The sequence below is a fragment of the Notothenia coriiceps genome, unplaced genomic scaffold, assembly GCF_000735185.1.
Source record: "Notothenia coriiceps isolate Sejong01 unplaced genomic scaffold, NC01 NC01_scaffold00032480, whole genome shotgun sequence".
NCBI lineage: Eukaryota > Metazoa > Chordata > Actinopteri > Perciformes > Nototheniidae > Notothenia > Notothenia coriiceps.
In genome coordinates this window covers 54754-74641 of record NW_011365181.1, presented here as the reverse complement: position 1 = coordinate 74641, position 19888 = coordinate 54754, and the positions used below count along the sequence as shown (strand labels likewise).

General features: G+C 41.5%; 1 protein-coding gene and 1 long non-coding RNA gene across 4 annotated transcripts; both read left to right on the top strand.

Moving 5' to 3' along the window:
* The first annotated feature begins 213 nt into the window (after window positions 1-213).
* Window positions 214-1059, top strand: LOC104960876 (uncharacterized). The gene is made up of 2 exons (XR_800028.1): window positions 214-371; window positions 687-1059. It is a non-coding gene; the product is annotated as an uncharacterized lncRNA (long non-coding RNA).
* A 224-nt stretch (window positions 1060-1283) lies between these two features.
* sec31a (SEC31 homolog A, COPII coat complex component) lies at window positions 1284-18869 on the top strand. 3 transcript variants are annotated; one of them, XM_010789051.1, is made up of 28 exons: window positions 1285-1818; window positions 3045-3124; window positions 4354-4477; window positions 4571-4769; window positions 4874-4969; window positions 5159-5299; window positions 5417-5559; window positions 5659-5758; window positions 5870-6031; window positions 6232-6387; window positions 6479-6709; window positions 6804-6878; window positions 6991-7032; window positions 7852-8583; window positions 9043-9295; window positions 9626-9804; window positions 10267-10393; window positions 10554-10699; window positions 11463-11636; window positions 11948-12202; window positions 13096-13200; window positions 13889-13991; window positions 14682-15005; window positions 15820-15875; window positions 15974-16216; window positions 16307-16426; window positions 16514-16585; window positions 17249-18869. In XM_010789051.1, the coding sequence occupies exons 2-28, from the start codon at window positions 3046-3048 to the stop codon at window positions 17426-17428; spliced, it is 4617 nt and encodes a 1538-aa protein (XP_010787353.1). In that variant the 5' UTR covers window positions 1285-1818; window position 3045; the 3' UTR covers window positions 17429-18869. The 3 variants fall into 3 exon arrangements, with proteins under 3 accessions (XP_010787354.1, XP_010787355.1, XP_010787353.1); XM_010789052.1 differs by lacking the exon at window positions 13096-13200 and having other exon boundaries at window positions 1284-1818; XM_010789053.1 differs by lacking the exon at window positions 14682-15005 and having other exon boundaries at window positions 1284-1818.
* Window positions 18870-19888: the final 1019 nt, after the last annotated feature.

The window sequence follows — 19888 nt, the reverse complement described above, 5'->3', positions numbered from 1 at the left end:
TCTGGGAAAAAGGTGCATGGATGTGCCTTTCCAGTCTGCCTTGCAAATCAAAGAAAGAGTATTGTCACAAAATAAAAATGTACTACATCCACCCTTTTCACCTGTACACCCACCGCCTCCCCCCCCCCCAGTGCCTTTGATATCAACCAATAGGTGGCAGTAATGCGCACATAATCGAAGTTATGAGTGAACCAGAAGAAGAATATTTCAAGATGAAGAAGTGAGGTGAAGGAATCTTCGGCTGGTGCAAATTAAATATTGCATTGTTATATTCCAGTGTTAAAATGCTCGTTTTGTGCGTATTTAATTAATGTAGTCGGTATAAGTTAGCTAAAATAGTATCTCGCGTGGGGTCCATGTTCGGTAATTAGGTAAGTCAATTGTAAATTAAACCAGTCAATACTAGAGTATGGTATTGTCAATGAGGTCATGTATTTAATATTTTTTTACACCACAATTAGCTTACTGTACATAGTAAACTGTAATTTTCCCATTGGGGATCATTCAAGTTTGTCTTTTTCTTGAAACTCAACTCTGACAACACATGCTCAAGAAGACAGTTTGTGAGATACGTTACGCCCCTTTATCTATGGTTACGCCCCACCAAACTCTTATACAAAAATAGTCGTTTGGTGCAAAATTGCTAATTGACCAAGTTTCAACATCTGCAAATCTTGTGTTGACAGAAAAAGGCGTACCAGGAAATTGAGCAGCGTGGACCTGATATGTACGTATTGCAGAACTGTTATTATAGTTAAGTAAATAAGCATCCCAATGATTATTTCAATCACTACCCATTTGACCCATTCATGTGTCTGGGGAGGATTATAAATTAGATATAAAATGAGGGTGTTGGCATTCATTCTCTAAAGACCTTGCTAAGTCTGTGTAAAACTAACTTTACCTTACTGTATCACCATTATTCTTTCAGGGTCGGCCTGTTCAAGTGGCATCAAGTGATTTCTTGACACACCTACATTTACCAAAAGCACTTTATTGGTTTGTCTTCGTATCTCATTTATATTATTCATTACCAAATAAATACAAATTGTGAAGCAAATGTGTTGTTTATTGTTATTTGTGGGGATCTGCAGTTTAACATACATTTGTTCATTTATCATCAGATATACAAAATACATTTATTGTTGTGCTTGGAACAATTAAGTGGGTATCTTACACTAATCATAACATGAAATATCTCAATGAGTAAACGTAAACAAATAAATAAAAAAACACCTATGAAACTACATTTACTTATGTTCCATTTTATTTGGCATACTTATGTGTTGACAGTAACGTTAGCATAGTTAGTAGTGCTATTCATATGCATGTGTGTCTATGGTAGCATAGTTAGCATGATAGCAGGGGTAGCAATTCATTAAAACTACAATTAGCATGTTAGCATGGGTATACATATGCATCTCTCTATGATAGCATCATTAGCATGCTAGCAGGTGTAGTACTGTAGAACATATACTTTTTTGGACGATGTTGAACAAAAAGGTTCTATAATTACTTGTAAATATAAAACCTCTGGTAAAACTATGGCATATTTTGCATGCTAGCCATGGTAGCGGCGAAGACGTCCCCCGGAAGTTGTTGTTCTTCGTGGCAGCGGTGTTGCTGAGTGCCACGTTGATGGAGACCAGTGGGGACGTGGAAATCTGTCTTGAGTCCGTAGTCGGGACCCGGTAGCCTCTTCTGTTATTACACCCTCTAATCCCGAAGTGGAGCCGAACGAGGAACCTGTACAGTCGCAGGAGTATTTGTCAACTATTTTATGTGTGTGTTCATGTAAGAGGGCGCAAAGGAAGGAAGGTAAGCCGCCTTAGTGAAGTAATAAGATCTGTTAGTGTATAAAACTGTCTTCCCACTGTTATGTATTGCAGGCAGCTAGCAGGCGAGATAATGTTGCCTTTAGGACATGCTGTACAATGTTCATGTGAAGCATGATAAAAAGTGACATTATTCTGCAGCCAATTCAGTTTTTCATTTTGACTCTAATTTCTTCATATAGTTTATTCCTTGATTATTGCCTTTGCTGTGTAGCTTTTAAATGGTCCATCAGCTGTTAGCTTGCTGCTAGCTTGTATTGCACTTTGTTTTTCTATTGTTAACCTTTGAATGAAGAAAGTACACCGACATGCTGCCAAGTTTCTTCAGAGCTAGATAAAGCATTTGCAATATCATTTCTGCAAAATAGCTTAAAAATGCGCAGGTCTTCATTGGTGTCAGTCAAAGTAGGCCTTTGAGTATAATTCAGTAACTACTGTATTTATTACAGTAGCGAGGCCGAATGCTGGCAATGCACTTCATACAAGTTGGAATAAAAACTGTATTGCTAAATAAATACATGCAGGTGTTCCCTTTCCTAGTTTTAAAGGACGGGTTCACATTGCTATCTTAACAAAAATACTTACACCCAGTTGAAATGTATTATGTACACCAAGCTAATGTAACTTTTCTACAACAGCCTCTTATAAATCCTCTCTTCATGAAGGTTAACACTTTATTAAACTGCACAGTCCTTTAGGAGGATGTGTTTCTATTATTCTGCACACCACATTTATATCAATAATGGTAAATTCAATAACGGAATCATTTGTCTTTATAAACTAATGCAATTCAACAGCTCCACCACTTCAAAAATGAAAGACTTCTAAATTAGTGAACTTGTATTGCAATATTCCTCTCTCTCTATGTTACTATACTACCACCATGGCCCAGTATAGAAAAATGGTCAAGGGAAAAAAGAGAACATTTCATAATAAAGACATGATAAGAAGTGATCTTTGGACAGCCAGTATGGACACCATGAACCCAGCGAACCAAAACTGTGAATATACATATTGGAATGCAAGTGTTTATTTAATACATACATTAAACACATGTGTGAACCTATCCTTAAATGCATAAAATAATTTTTTATAAAAAAGCATGCTCTGTTATTTGTTTTGATAACAGCAGAAGCCTAATGGAGGGAAAACTAAATCAAACTGGAATAATCACTACATATTCCTTCAAAATGTAAACTTTTTTCCCAGGATGAAACTTAAGGAGATTAACCGCACAGCCATCCAGAGCTGGAGTCCTGCACAGCACCACCCCATCTACCTTGCAACAGGTATGAGCATGCAGCAATGGTGTATTTTTTGACAGGACATTTAATAATTTTGGCCTTCCAGCCATACAAACCATACAAATGGAGGTGCAGAGCATGCACCTCCATTGGCATTCATTTAGGTTGCAATCACTTTCCATCCATCTTCTCCCGCTTATCCGTGGTCGGGTCGCGGAGGTAGCAGTTCCAGCAGAGAGCCCCAAACGTTCCTTTCCCTGGCCACATCAACCAGCTCTGACTAGGGGATCCCAAGGCGTTCCCAGGCCAGCGAAGATATATAATCCCTCCACCTGGTCCTAGGTCTACCCCTCGCTCTCCTACCAGCTGGACGTGCCTGGAACACTTCCCTAGGGAGGCGCCCAGGTGGCATCCTTACTAGGTGTCCAAACCACCTCGACTGGCTCCTTTCGACGCGAAGGAGGAGCGGTTCAACTCCGAGTCCCTCCCGGATGACCAGCCACCCTGCGGAGAAAACCCATCTCGGCCGCTTGTATCCGCGATCTCGTTCTTTCGGTCATGACCCATCCTTCATGACCATAGGTGAGGGTAGAAGCGAAAATGGCCCGGTAGACAGAGAGCTTTGCCTTCTGGCTCAGCTCTCTTTTCGTCACAACGGTGCGGGACAGCGACTACAGTACCGCTCCCGCTGCTCCGATTCTCCGACCCATCTCACGCTCCATTGTTCCCTCACTCGAGAACAAGACCCCGAGATACTTGAACTCCTTCACTTGCGGTATCAATTTCATCTTCATTGCGGTCTTTTTCTGATTTATATTAATTTCTTTTTGTTTCCATTACATCCATTTGCTGTTACTTCATCCCTATTTATAGAATATATGGCACAATTCAATTGTTGTTAATTCAAATTTAATTGCTGCAGTAGTTATTAAAGTATCCTCACGAAAAAAAGAGACATTTGAAACAATATAATAACATATATCACTGAGCAAATGAATATATTCCCTTGAAAATAAATAACAATATGGCTGGTGTAAGCTCTCCAATTATCTGGTCCTGCTTTGAGCTTAAAAGTTATTAATCATTTGATGACTTTCTATAGGTAGGCATACGTCTCTTAATAAATGTGTCTTATTCTTTACACTCACTCCTTAGTATGCTCTTCAAGCAATCTTTAGTGTCATTTTAGACTCTTTCTGATAAGTACGATCAATGCAACATTATGTTTTATATGTCACAGCATGCACCAAAGTTTCTGATTCCTCTCTCTGCAGGAACATCAGCCCAGCAGCTGGATGCCTCCTTCAGCACCAATGCCTCGCTGGAGTTTTTCGAGCTGGACTTGTCAGACCCATCTCTGGACATGAAGTCATGTGGCAGCCTCGTCTCCTCTCACAGGTACTAAAAGCTGCCAATGAAATAATGCTTTTTAAAAAAAATGCCTTCAAGTGCAGTTGTCATCACACATGTTGTGCTTCTTCCTCCCCACAGATACCACAAACTGGTATGGGGCCCCTATGGGATAGATTCCCAAGGTAACCCATCCGGGGTCCTTGTTGCCGGAGGCGAGAATGGCAACGTCATTCTGTACGACCCGGCAAAGATCATGGCTGGAGAGACCGACGTGATCATTGCAGAGAGTGACAAGCACACTGGGCCAGTCAGAGGTCTCGACGTCAACCCGTTCCAGGTACGATCCATTTAACTCCAGCTTCAGTGAATCTATCACATGCAAGCAGTCAGTTTAAAACCAAATACAGTGACTCATTTTGTATTGTTTCCTCTGTGCTGCAGACAAACCTGGTTGCATCAGGTGGGAATGAGTCTGAAATATATATCTGGGACATGAATAACTTTGGCTCTCCAATGACACCAGGACCTAAAACTCAGGTAAGGCTGCATATTCTTTCAATTCTGAAATGAAATATTATGCAGCCCTAATTACTTTGTTAAAGCATTGAACAGAAACATCTGTGTCATTTAATGTGGGTAAATAACGGTTGTAGCAGTTTAGACCATGAATATCTTGAATTTTCTGAATGTATAATGACAAAAAGAGCTAATGTTCTTGTCTTAAAGCCTCTGGAGGACATCAGCTATGTGTCGTGGAACAGACAGGTCCAACACATCCTGGCCTCTGCCAGCCCGAGTGGCCGAGCCTCAGTGTGGGACCTCCGCAAGAACGACCTCATTATCAAAGTCAGCGACCACAGCAACAGAGTACGTTGATCCTTCTGCACTCGGAGGAAGTCTTGGACTAAAAATAATGCTGGATCTTTGAATAATAATTTCAATTGAAACTGTCTTTATTTAATGTGCATGTTTTTTTTTTTTCAGATGCATTGTTCCGGGCTGGCTTGGAACCCAGAAGTTGCCACTCAGCTGGTTTTGTCCTCGGAAGACGATCGAATGCCGGTTATCCAGATGTGGGACTTACGCTTTGCTTCCTCTCCTCTCAAGATTTTAGAGAATCACACACGGTAAAAGCATCTGTTTGTGGCAAAGGAGCTTAAAGCTTTTTTCTCATTTCCCTTAAAAAGTATGTGAATTTTTAAGACTTACCTGATGTCTACAAACAGGGGTGTCCTGTCCATCGCCTGGAGTCTGGCTGATCCTGATCTGCTCCTGAGCTGCGGAAAGGACAACAGGATTCTGTGCTGGAACCCAAACACAGCAGAGGTAAACATTACTATAAATGTTTTATTAACACATTCAAAGTAGCAAATGGAACAAAAACCTGTCCCATTGTTGTACCTCTGATGTAAATAAATGATCTGATTGGATCCTCAGGTGCTGTACGAGTTGCCCACTAGCAGTCCGTGGTGCTTTGACATCCAGTGGTGTCCCAGAAACCCTGCGGTGCTGTCGGCTGCAAGCTTCGACGGACACATCGACATCTATTCCATCATGGGAGGAACCAACACGGCGCAGAGCCAGAGACGAGCTGACCAGGTGTGTGTTTATATGAAATGTAATCTACATATTTTAATTTGAAATTCTATTTATATGGGTAATTAAATGTCCGAGACAAAAACATGCAGGAAACTTTTAATGAGCAGCTTTTCGTAGATCTGGACATTACACAAAATCAGTGAATTACATTTCCGGCAAACCTGGCATTGCATCTAAATGACTTTTTGTCTCTGTTACAGATTACCAACTCGTTTGGGAACATGGATCCTTTTGGCACAGGGCAAACTTTGCCCCCCCTGCAGCTGCCTCCTCAGGCTCCTGCTCCTCCAGCGACCATCAACCCTCTGAAGAAGCCCCCCAAGTGGATCCGCAGACCTGTAGGAGCCTCGTTTGCTGTGAGTCCTGTGTCCTACACTAATTACATTCAGGATTTAGCTTCGTTGTTTCACCATCTCAGACATTCTTCTTGCTCTTGTTCACTTCTAGTTTGGAGGTAAGCTGGTTTCTTTGGAGAACAGCAAGCCGAACCCACAGCAGCCTCAGCAGCGCTCCTCACACGTCGTACATGTCAGCCAGGTCGTCATAGAAACAGCATTTTTGAAGCGCTCTGACCAGCTGCAGGCCACGCTGAGAGCAGGGAGCTTTGTGCAGTTCTGCCAGGAGAAGATCGATGGAGCTGAAAATGAGTTTGAGAAGACTCTTTGGTCTTTCCTCAAGGTATGACATTCAGAATGAAACTTGGAAATGAATAGTTTTCAGGACATTTTCTGTCATTGTTCTAATTGTTTGTGTGATGTTTTTGTGTTTTCAGGCTAATTTTGAAAGTGATATCCGCAGCAAGTACCTAGAACTCCTTGGGTACAACAAAGAGGAGCTCGCCTTAAAGGTGAGCTCTATTTTCAATGTTCTGTATGACACTGTTTACTGAATGTATTTGCTCAAAACACATCGTTTTCTTTTAGTACATCCTGTGATACATGTCTCCATTTTGTTTTCAGATTTCAGCAGCATTAGAGGAAAAGCCTGCTGAGCCTCCACAGGTACGAGCATTTAATCCCACTGTTGATTTTAAATGAATATCTTTTTGGAAGGTGAACATTTAAAATCTATCTCTAAAGATTTCAAGGCATGTGGTTCCAAAAATGACCTCCTTCTCGGCCAGATTAAATGTGTCATGTCACTTTTTAAAGTGCTGCTTATTCTGGTGCGCACATTTAATCTGATCCTGTTCAATGATAAGCATCCTCCGTCAATTACTATATACAGTGATTACAAGTGATGCAGTTCCATTAATATGGTGTTACAAGGCCTTTACAATGAAAATGTTAACTTGAAAAACATTTGATAAAACAGCTACCGATAATCCTTAGAAGCACATAGCAGACAGTATTTTATATAAACATCCAACAATATTTAGTTTACAATAGGAAATACTGTCCCCGTCTTCCTGCCCACTCAGTTGAAACGCTTCCAAATTGTCCATTACCACACTGTACTATTCTCTCCATTTGTCCTGCTTACTGAGCCATACACATGGCTGTCGTCTCTGCTTCAGAAAGTGTTGCAAGTATTCATAAAGATGAAGCAACAACTACTTCTGTATTGAAACTACTCAGAGGAAGCTTTGCACAGACTTTTTATTCAACTATCACAGTGCTTTTTCTTCCTCTTAAATCTGCTTAGCAAAACTCAGTGTAAAAGTGCAAACATATGTACAGGTTTAACTATTTCTTTAGATTAAGGCTGTTGTTTTAAACATCTCCCTCTCTGAAGTGGAAATATTTAGTCTGTTCATACACTTAGTCAAAAGTTAAATCACAGTCCCTGACTTTGAACCCATTTCCTCCCTCCATATTCAGGTGGAGATGCCCGCTCCAGTCATCCTGCAGTCTTTACCAGACCTCAGCCTTATCCCTGCTGCTGAAACTCCAGAGGCAGCGTTCGACATGATTGCGGCTGCCGCAGTCCTGCCGCCTGTTGGCAACCCAGAAGAAGCATTTGACATGATCGCTGCTGCAGTCGTGCCTCCCGCTGCCACTGCATTTCTGCCACCTGTTGACAACCCAGAGGAAGCCTTTGACATGATTGCCGCTGCTGCAGATGTACCTCCCCCTGCCGCCTCAATCGTGCCGCCTGCCGAAATTCCATTGGCAACATTCGACATGTTCGCCGCCGCAGCAGATGTACTTCCAGCTGACTCCACAGTCATGCCGCCTGCTGAAAGTCCAGAGGCAGTCTTTGATATGATTGCTAATGCAGATGTGTCGCTGGCTGAAAACCCAGAAGAAGTCTTTGACACGGATGCTGCTGCGGTTTTGCCGTCTGCTGACACTCCTGAAGCCGCCTTCGACATGATTGCAGCTGCAGTTGTGCCGCCTGCAGACCCCATGGAGGCCTTTGACATGATCGCCGCTGCAGCAAACCTTGAGCCTGCAGCCACGCTGGAACTGGACTCCGCTCCTGACCCTGAGTCTGAAGAGCCAGCAGCGGAAGATCTAGAAGTCGCTCCTGCCGGTGAATCAGAAGAGAATATGGACCAGGTTCTCCCAGAGGAGGAGGCAGAGGAAGAAGAGATCCCCTTGGACGAGGAGGTACACCTTGATACCTGCACTGATTCAAAGATACAGATTTTTAGCTAAGGACCCTGCTGACATCTTGTATGGGCAGTGGTAAAGGCCTTGCACAACATAGTAAACAAATTCATTTTTTATAATTTAAAGGAATTTCTTAACCCACAATGGCCTTTTGTATATTTATAGTCATCCTGTGATACATTTTATTTAGAAAGAAAATGTTTGTAGCATTCCTTTTAAGGTGAATGAAGAATACAAACAAAAATATAGACAAGATAACATCTGCAATCCAGCCCATATAAGGAAAGAGCTAGAGAAAAGATCACAGAGTCTGAACACCCCAGCATAGCAAAAAAAAACACTAGTTTTCTTTTTTACTGCATATAGTAGCATTTTTAAGCATTTGGATCTGACAATTACTGCAGCACTTGGGGAAAGAGAAGAGTACATTGAAAGGATGTTTCTTTGATGTTTCAGGAGGAGGTGGCCCCAGTGGAAGAGGAACCCAGTCCTGCTGAGACCTTAGCTCCAGTCGAGGAGCCCGTTGAGGTTCCAGCTCTAGTGCCAGATCCAGCTCCAACTCAGGCTCCTGCTCTGGCTCCATCTCCAATTCCAGCTGCAGCCCTAGCTCCCACTCCTGCTTCCACTCCTGCTTCCACTCCTGCTCCCACTCCTGCTCCAGCTCCCACTCCAGCCCAATCAGAAGGAGTCAGTCTCAGCATCGGTCAAGGTAACAACTCTTTCAATGGTTCATGACATACTAGCGTTCCTACACAGCCTGGATCCTGTGGAAAACAGATCAGTCCAAAAAGTATTTTTCCCTCAAGTTATAGCCATAGACTGCACTTCTTTATAATCAGACTTCCACAAAGGGGAACATATCAGTGTATGGCGTGATCCCTGTCTCTTCCTACTATGTAGATTGTCACTGGAAATGTTCCCGATAAAAGTGGGATCCCTTCTTTTGCAGCAGATTTGACACAATATCACCTTCAGCCAGAGCGAGAGAGCAAACTAGATCAAATAAACTCTGTTGTTTTATTATTCGTTCTCCTGCTAGATGTGGACGGGCTGATCACCCAGGCGCTGCTGACCGGAGACTTTGAGGGAGCTGTGGAGCTCTGTCTCCATGACAACAGGATGGCAGACAGTATCATCCTAGCCATTGCCGGAGGAGCCGACCTTTTAGAGAAAACACAGAAGAAGTACTTTACCAAGAAACACAGCAAGATAACCAAGGTAACAACAACAGTTTTATAAATGGAGTTTATTATTGATGATATAACCAGTGGTTGAAGTAGTAAACAGATCTAGATTGAAATGACTAATTCCTTACCCTGAACTTACTTAACTACTGCATTTAAGTAAAAGTAATATCAGCAAAATGTACTTGAAGAATCTAAAGTAAAAGTACTCATTCAGCAGTAAAATGTGCTGTAACATTATTTTAATATTATATTTTATATGGATTGATATTTATGTTGCATTTTACTGCTGTAGATGTCCATTATTGTACTAATTGACCAGAAAGCGGTCTTGCATAAAAAAGCTAAGAAGTTGGAGAATGTTTTTGTCATGAAAGACCACTTTACTAAACATGAAGGGGATAAACAATTGTATAATAGTTTGAGGTATTTGTACCTTACCTAAGTCAAATACTGGAATACTTGTACTATATATACGTGTGTTTCTGTCCTGCAGCTGATCAGTGCAGTGGTGCTGAAGGACTGGCACGACATCCTGACCACGTGTGAGCTGCAGAACTGGAAGGAGGCTCTGGCTGCTGTCATGACCTACGCTGAGCCCGAGAAATTCTCTTCCCTCTGTGGTTAGTTCAAGGATACATGCATATTACTGTGCTGAGAGACCACACTAGACCAGAGTGTTGCTGACACGTTGTTGCTGAGTTTCATCATTGCTTACAGTTTTTCATCATTGTCTATTAGCTGTGAATTGGTGCTCTCTAACTGAAGTGTCTTGCTTGTCAGATCTTCTCGGGGACAGACTGGAGGCAGGAGAGGACGCCCAGCTGCAGGCGCAGGCCTGTCTGTGTTACATCTGTGCCGGAAACGTGGAAAAACTTGTTTCATGCTGGACCAAGTCACAAGATGGACACTGTCCACTCTCCCTCCAGGTGTGTCTCTAACTAAAACCTGCAACAAATGATTTATCTGGGCTCTTAAGGGCAGCATCTCCACAATTGTATTGTTAAATATTCTCATTATTAGCGTAGTTCTTTGTTTATAACAACTCGTGAGGATAGTACCGTAATTTTCGGACTATAAGCCGCGCCTTTTTCCCTATTTTTCGACGCTGCGGTTTATATAACGGTGCGGCTAATCTATGGATTTTTACAGCTAACGGCCAACACCTTTAACTCTATGGGCTCTATGGCCGGTCCGCGGACCCCCACCTTTAAGCGGCGGGTTCCAGCAGGAAAAGCTGGAGGCCGGAAAAGAGTGAGACAGGTAGCGCGCAAAAGTAAAAGTGGAACCGAGAGTGGTATGCCGCTGCTGCGGCTTATATTCCGAAAATTACGGTATATGGCTCTTTAGCTTCTAAATATTCCACCATGATCATAAGTTGGTCTCTAACTTCGTCTGTCTGCTATATAAAAAGTCCTGCCTGCTGACTGAAAAAAAAAAAGTTAATAGAGCATTGAACTAAAACATTAATGTTGTGGCCATAACAGCAAAAAGATGGTATGAAAGCTGCTAAAGATCTCTGTGGAGCCATGGAACTTTATGAGGTGATAATATCTTAGTGTTGTGCAACAGGGGAAATGCAGGGACAGTTAGATTTTTTCAAGTTACTGTGTTACTCCAAAATAAAGTGTGTATATGCAGCTTAAATCTAAACATTGTTGTTTAAATGGGCTCCTTGTCTCGTTTCCTCAGGACTTGGTGGAGAAGGTGGTGGTGTTGCGTCGTGCCGTAGAGCAGACCCAGCGCTCTGGTCCTGCTGCTATTGGCATCCTGCTGGCTGAGAAGATGAGTCAGTATGCAAACCTGCTGGCCTCCCAGGGCAGTCTGACCACCGCCATCACCTACCTGCCCGACAACACCAACCAGGTATGAACACCAGCTATTTATAAAATCATGTAAACTTGAAACCGCTTATATTGATCAAATAGCTTGGGACATATTTTCCTATACAAATGCTGTTTGACTAAATAGCTCATAGTCATGTAGTTGTCCGTGTATAGTGTATATACATACTGTACCTCTATTAGCTCATAATATGTATGGGAAATATAGAAAGAAAAAAGGGAATCAACTTCCACTGTTTATTTCTTCCTATGTCAGAGCTAGAAAAGCCTTCAGTCAATTGCAAACAATTTGAGTAATCCTCTAAATGTCCCTTTCCCTTTTGGACCATACAGGTTTCCGTGCAGCAGCTTCGTGACCGCCTCAGTCGGGCTCTGGGGCAGCAAGCTGCGGCTCCAGCAGCTCTGGTACAAACACAGAAAGTTCATTCCCAGCCTCCGGCCCCCACTCAGCCTCAGCCCACCCTGCCCCGACCTCTGTTTACCCCGGTCCGACCTGCCATGGTGCCTCAGCCCCGTGCAGCAGCCCCCCCTGTGGCCATGCCAACGCCTGCTGCCTCCGCCCCAGCACAGCCGCAGTATTACCAACCGGTACGTCCCTCTGAGTTTCACAAGTTTCTTTCCTTTTGCTCATAAACCTGAATCTGTGTGAAACCTGATGTCTAATGTTTTAAAAGACATCAGGATTCACACAGACTGGTTTCCTTTTTCTTGGACATCAACATCTACAGATTACGTACTAGGGATGGGTTTGATATATTAATGTTAAACTCAGACTCTAACAAATCTCTTATCAGATCTCTCCTGCCTCCTTTCTCCCTTTAGTAGCAAAGAGCAATGAAATGCATAAAATGGCAGTCTCATATTTTGAATAACTGAATAAAAAAATTAACATCAGCTTGAGATAATAGACTAATATATAATAATAATAATACATACTATTCTATGGCTAATATGCTCTCTGCAGCTGTATTCAAACAAAGATTGTATTATCACTTTTTAACATTAAATATTGCATATAATTTGCTGTTAACCCCATTTTAAGGTTGTAGCTACAGGTTGTACGTGAAAGGCTGCCACTAAAACTGCTGAAAGAAAACCTGATTCCGTAAGAGTTTTGAAAGGATTCACATTTAAGTAGATTATGTATTGGATTTGTATTTGATTAAATGCTATCAAACCTCATCCCTATTACCTACTAACTAACCACCCGGTGAAGTGCTCATTGCTGTTGTGTTGATGTCATTTCATTTACTGAATTTCCATTCTTGCCAGGGTTTAAATCACAAGCTATTTCCTAAACCTAATTGTGAAATATTAATGAACAATGTTCTTATTGTGGGGTGGGTGCTGAGGGGGAGTTATGTTCCTGTAATTTGAATCCTGGCTCTGGTGCCATGTGTGTGCGTTGTGGTGTGTGTCCCCCCCCCTCTCTCCATGCCGGGCCATCATTGGTGTGTGCCGTGTGTCTCTGTGTGCTTCAGGTGAGGGCTGCCTCCACTGTCACCTCCTGGAGTAACCAAACTCCCACAGCCCTCCCCCATCACCCTCCTCCTCCTTCTCAAGTAGGCAGGCCCTCAGAGCAGCAGGTACACACACTGATGTTTACAGATGTTGTTGCACACAGACGTCCCTAATACAAACAAGTGTTTTCATTGAACAGATCAATATGCTGTGCTTTTCTGTGGTGTTGCTTCTTCCCTTGGCTAACCCACTTCCTGTTGATGCATTCTCCACTCATTCTTTCATTTGTGTCTCTTGTTTCACTCCAATGTACAGACTACATGATCACCGACATGCATGCTGTTCCTTGTTAGCAAACATAATGCTCCTGAACTGCACACATTACAGAAGAGCATTTGACTCAGGACTATGTGTTGTGTGTTGCAACACCACGCTTAGTTTTAGTTTGTTTCTACAGTCTGTTTACATATATTTGAGAGCACTGACCAAAGGACTTACCAAGCTCTAAATCCTTTATTTATTTTCTCTTATTTGCAAAGATGAGCAGTGGGACTTACCAAAGCAATACCACTCTGAAAACATACATTCATTTATTCTAACTATTCTAGTATTACTGATGCTTTACCATATAATCAGTGTTTTGATTTTACAACATGTATAGTCGGAGCTGATTTTTTAAAATGTTTTTAAATATTTCAAAGTCTTCCCTGCTGGATTAATCCTCTGTAGAAGCAAAGGGAGTCATCAATGGACAGTTCCCCTTCTTCTTCTTTTTTGAAACATAGTTTCAGTTTTCTTTATGTATTTTCGCAGGTGGAGCCTTCAAACCAAATGTACGGGATGCCACCGCCCGGCACGGACGCTCAACTTCCTGTCTCCTCCACTCCTGCTTACATGTACTCACATCAGTACCAGCGTAAGTTTATGGTCACTTTCCCAATCTGTGGTTTCAAATGAAAAATTCAATAAGGTAGTAACTCAAAGATTCAAGCCAGAGCAATCGAATTATAGGTTTAAGAAAACACACTCAATCCAGTTTTTAAACCTGCCTTAAAATGTGACTAAGAGCTTCAACATCAGCCGTAACAAGTCAGAATAATATGAAACCAAATCAACCAGGTCATGTTTGAATGCATCTGAATTGCCAAACCCAACCCCTTGTGGGACTCTGTTTGGGGAAATATACAAACGTTACAGTCCTTAACTTGAAATACAAAATCTTGGCTGAAACTTTGTCTCTGGCAAAGTAAATTAGAAAGTGTTAAACATGTTATTGGTAAGAGACAGGGCTGCAACATTACTGAAGAATCTTTTTTCTGTCCTTTTTTACAACACTGACAAGCATTTCCATTCAGAAATGTTTGAATCCATTCTATGCTATTATTCTCAATCACTAACAGAAAATGAGAGTTTCATTTGAAGTTGATCTCTTTGCCTGTTGAGTCTTTTATGACCTAGAAGCTACTCATATAGCATGTTAGCATGCTCTGTACTGTAACTCATTATGTAACTACAGGTCTGTCCTGTTGCATGAAACAGATAGTAAAGCATGGAACAGAGTGAGTTGTTCACTAACAGCATGTGTTGTATCCTGTGTGACTCCCAGCCTACCCCCAGGTCAACCAGTACCATCCTGGAGCTGGGGGGGGGCCTGTCTATCAGCCTCTGCAGTATTCCTCTCCTGCCCCTCCAGCAGAGCCTGCCGGCTTTCTCTCTCACTACACACAGCCCACATCCCCGGTCTATCCCGGACCTCCTCCCATCAGCCAGTGCCCGTCCTCCTCCTCTCCCTCATATCCTCCTTTCTATCCAACATCCTCCTCTTCCTCCTTTGCCGCTCTTCCAACCTCCGGAGCTTCTTTCCAGCATGGCGGGCCAGGATCTCCTGTGTCGTACATGCCTCCTCCTCTTCAACAGGGCGGAGTCTCAGGTACACAGCTGACCCCGCCTCAGGTCTGCAGGGCTCCAGGCCACCTCACAAACTCACCCACTTTCTTTATCCTTTTAAGATACAAGACAGATTTTAGTTTGTGCTCAATAATTGCAGTGAACAAGGCAGCTAAAAGACTCCCATTACCAATGTTAGGGCAAACATTTCTAAAGAAGTCTTGCAAGGAAAATCTAAATCTAATCTAGAACATAAGATAGTGCAGCAGCTTTAAAAATAGTAATATCATAACATATAAAACTGTGGTGGACAGGGGTGCAGTAATAGTAAAATGTATATACATAGTTAAAACAGGTTGTAGTATGCGCATACACAGCAAAGTACTATTATGTATAAACTAATAACAATTTACTAACTGCATTAATAAGCCTGGAATATGCCACCAGAATAAATGTTTATTTATAAATTAAAGTTATACAAAATTAAATATGCATAGAAATTAGGTAAAGTTAAACAAAACATATTTATATTGTCATTCCCTTTTTAACAGACAAATTAATAAAATATGTTTTAATGGAAATTCAAATGTTTGTTTAAAATAAAAAGAAGCTTTTTGGGGTTTCAAAATCTTTAACTGCTGCTAGTTAGCTTAGCTTTGAATAAACACTGGATGCAAGAATCACCTTACCTTTGAACAGATGCCAGCTAGCTGTTCCCTAATAATAGCCTCATTATTAACCAACAGCTGGAGCTTCGTATTAAGTGTGCAGACAGGGGAGGCATAAATCAAAGCATTTCAAAACATAAAATAGACTCTGCCCTGTTAGTGTGAATGAGTAAATTTTCTTTTCTGTAGGTCCTCAGAATGGCTGGAATGACCCTCCTGCCCTGAACAGAGCATCAAGGAAGAAGGTAAGTCTGCTGACTGAAGCATGTAACCTAGCCTGTCAGAAAAGACAGTACACCGTTATATAATTATATATGAATAAACCATATTTCTCATCTTTCAGTCGATTCCGACGAACTACACCCCTCCTACCCCCATCATGGCTCCTCTGGGCGCTGATCCCCAGGCTCAGCCAGTATCATCTGGGGCCCCTCAGGTTATGGGTCAGGGCCAGCACGGGGCCCAGGTCCCGTACTCAGGCATGCAGCAGCAGCAGCAGCAGTTCTCCCCTCCACCCATGAACCCTGCCATGCCTAATACCAGTATGGAGGGGGCCCCAGGAGCCCCAACTGGAGATGTTATACAGGTACTGATCACCTCTGCTGCAGAATATAAAGATAACATCTAACAATTCCTTTTTAAACTAGACTTCTATTATTTTAATTGTCATCTTTAGCCTCTGCAGTCCATCCCTGCTGAGAAGATCATGAAGAAGCCCATCCCCGATGAGCACCTGATCCTGAAGACCACCTTTGAGGGGCTCATCCAGAAATGCCTGGCTGTGGCTATGGACCCTGTGAGTAAATCTCACAGGGTTAACAATTTAATCCATCCCTACATCACAAAGTGATTCCATTTGTAATCATTATTTATCTTCTCACAGCAAACTAAGAGGAAGCTTGATGATGCCAACAAACGTCTGGAAGCGCTCTATGATAAACTCAGAGAGCAGACAGTGAGTATTCCTCTGGGCTTAATCTCTGTAGAACAATTATAATCATTAAAATGAAAATGAAAATTAGAAGGTCAGTTTTATGCAGCTTTGACCCAAGAACACTTCCGGTCACATTATCCAACAGCCTTTAATTGAGCTGCAGATGGATAGATGAAGACGCAGCAGATTTCAGTTTAATTCACAGCACGGTTTCCTTCAAGACAACCATTTTAGCAACAACGTACTACTTCAGTCATTACTTAAACAAGCTCACTACAATTAGGAACCAATCTTAAATAAAAGATCAATTGGATTGGAAAAAAACGCAGAAAGCCAACCGAAATGTCTCTCCATCCATTAATCCTAACAATCGTAGTAATCAATCCGGCTATAAATAAGACACTATGACCTTCCTCAGACTATCCAGCTCAATCTGTCCAACATTTGCCCAGTTTTAGAGGGCTTAGTGAATTTGTTTAAAAACGAATAGAGGCAAAAGAAAATAAAGAAATGTTTAGGAGAAATATACTGAACTGTTGGTGCATGAGGCCCAACATCCTGATAAATATTAGGATAGTTTGACCAATCGATTGATACATCCTGCTTAATAACTGTAACTGGGAAACTTTACACAGGATGCTTCTCACCAACACTTCCTGCTCTTCTTCTTCTTCTTCTCTGCAGCTTTCTCCCGCCATCGTTGGAGGACTTCATAACATCGCCCGGAGTGTAGAGTCCCGATCCTACACGGAGGGCCTGAACATCCACACACACATAGTCAGTAGCAGCAACTTCAGCGAGACGTCGGCGTTCATGCCCGTGCTCAAGGTGGTGCTGACGCAAGCCAACAAACTGGGGGTGTGATGGGCAGAAACTCCTCCGAGTCTTTGACCCGTGCAAAATGAAGAGAGAGCGGTCGGGCTCGTGTCACAGGGAGATCCACCATGACTCAGTGAAAATGATGGAAGATTTGCGAGAAAGTTGTATGGAAATCCTGTTAAATTCTTCTTTGTGCCATTCATGTTTTTTGACACAACTCAAACACAAGCCATGCTATCAGTCGCGCTCCGTGGTGAAAGTTAATTCTGAGTCCTGTGCAAACACAATCTCACAATGAATAAAGGGCTAGACACTAGTTAAATTCAAATTCGACCTTAATCTACCAACATGCTAAAAATTAAACTAGCTTTAAATACAAACTTGTAGCAAAATGGATGGACTTTAGAATTGAATAAACATGCAATAAGCATAATAAAGGGGAAATCTTTAAATGATCAAGCTAAATATAAGGGAGGCCGAGCTTTATAACAGTAGATGTGAAAATAATGATTACATTTAAAGACATCAAAAGTGAGAAAAGCGACATTCAGGAATTTTAAAGGTATATTTTATCTACTTGTGTTGAGATGTTTGAAATAAAAAAGTAGTGTATTTCAAATTAAATCTCAATGAATTTGTCATTAACAGAAGCCTGCTGATGATATAAAAGTGCGTGACCAAGCAAACTGCAATCAATTTAACATATTAGACTTTTATTGTCTCACTATATTTGTGCACTACAATAATGCTCAGATACCTTTATAATCCATTAAACATAGATTTTATGAACAAAATCTTGCTTTGTTTTTAAATAAATGCATCATCGCCTGCATGCATTTTGCAACTGATCTGCAGATGACGCAGTAAATGGAAGATAGAGACAGAATGTGGATTAAATATTAATAATGAGAAACTGGGCATTAGATATATTTTAAACCAGTAGTCCGACTCAGAGGCATTTAAAGCAAGTTTTCTTTTTTAATGTACCTATCATGACTTTAGTTAGAGCTTTAATCCCCTCTCTCTGCTTACACTGGCTCACTTTCACCACTGGTGTCACTGCATACAACACATTGGACCAAGATATTGTCTGGATATGTCATATGTCAATCCCATTTCTTTAGGATGTTTAAATGTTTTATTCATGTTTCTAGGTTTTTTTCAGTGTAATCACGAGGCTCAGCAGAGTGCAATGACCTTTTTTTTTTTTTTAAAGAGACTTTGATTTTATGGAAATGTAAAGTATGCATGCTTAAACAAACGCTAACCGTCTTCTTTACTGGCTTTGGAGGTAATTAACGGCTAATTAATTAGACCTGAGAAGGAAACTGGAAAGAGACTTGTACTTGGTTTTCATTCCAACCATGATGAGGGCTCCAGTCTGAGGGGTCAACCTCAGCTAATGTTGTTAATAAAGGAGAACAAGTCTTTGTTTAAGATTGACTACATGCAATATTTTCAATAAATAGTATTTATTTACAATATGATCTTGTGTTGTTTTGAACTAAGTTTCTTTTCTTTAATGTTTTTTTTATTAAAAGTGTGTTTTTAAGACAAGGCCTACTCAAGTCTAGTAATAATGTATTTTGATTGTAAAGCATGATTCAGATGAATCCAGCCCTAATAGGTTGCTGTGTTCGAAGAAATGTAGCCTGTCAAAGTCAACTTTAATGTGCCAATCTTTCAGTTTGTGTGTACAGATAGAGAGAGAGATCGAAATGACGTTTCCAAATATCCTGAACATACAAAAATACAATATACAGAATGGTCCTTAAAATTGAAACTCGGAAAGTCTAAGCTCCAACCCCCAGAATTCATTCTATTAGTCAAGAAAACTCTCCTGTTGAATTGTTTCCTCAATCTGACAACATTTACCCCTCCCTCATTGACCTTGAAGTTTAGCCTCAGTTGCAGCACCGTGGCTGCTGGTGTGGCAGCCCAGGTCGACGAGGGAGGGGTAAATGTTGTGAGATTGAGGAAACAATTCACCAGGAGAGTTTTCTTGACTATCATAACGGATTCTGGTGATTGGAGCTTAAAATAAATGAATTTGAAAAATGTACATGGCACTAAGGACCACCCTAATATATATCCTATATACACAATCAACAGACACATTTACACATGCACACATTAAGATAAAAAACACAATCAATATATATAAAATAACAGTCACTTCAATATCAATATCTTTGGGAATGTACATTAGTGCAAGATTGTCCATAGAATGTGCATTTATTGCAAGATTGTCCATAGAATGTGCATTTATTGCAAGATTGTCCATTGCAGCGTAAAAAAAGTGTCTTGTGCTGGATTTGAGTGTCTGAGTGTGTGTGGGGAGTTATAGTCCAGTGGGGTCAGGGGAGAGAGAGGGGAGAGAGTTCAGCTTCCTGACAGCCTGGTGTAAAAAACTGTTCTTTAGTCGGGTGGTGCTCAACCTCAGGCTGCAGAACCTCCTCCCTGAAGGCAGGAGGCCCGTGAAGAGGCAGGTGGAGGGATGGGTGG

Coding starts and splice junctions, on each gene's coding strand:
- sec31a (XM_010789051.1), top strand. CDS start 3,046: ATGAAACTTAAGGAGATTAACCGCACAGCCATCCAGAGCTGGAGTCCT. Junction 4,770..4,873: donor TCGACGTCAACCCGTTCCAG/GTACGATCCATT, acceptor TCTGTGCTGCAG/ACAAACCTGGTTGCATCAGG. Junction 16,586..17,248: donor ATAAACTCAGAGAGCAGACA/GTGAGTATTCCT, acceptor TCTTCTCTGCAG/CTTTCTCCCGCCATCGTTGG.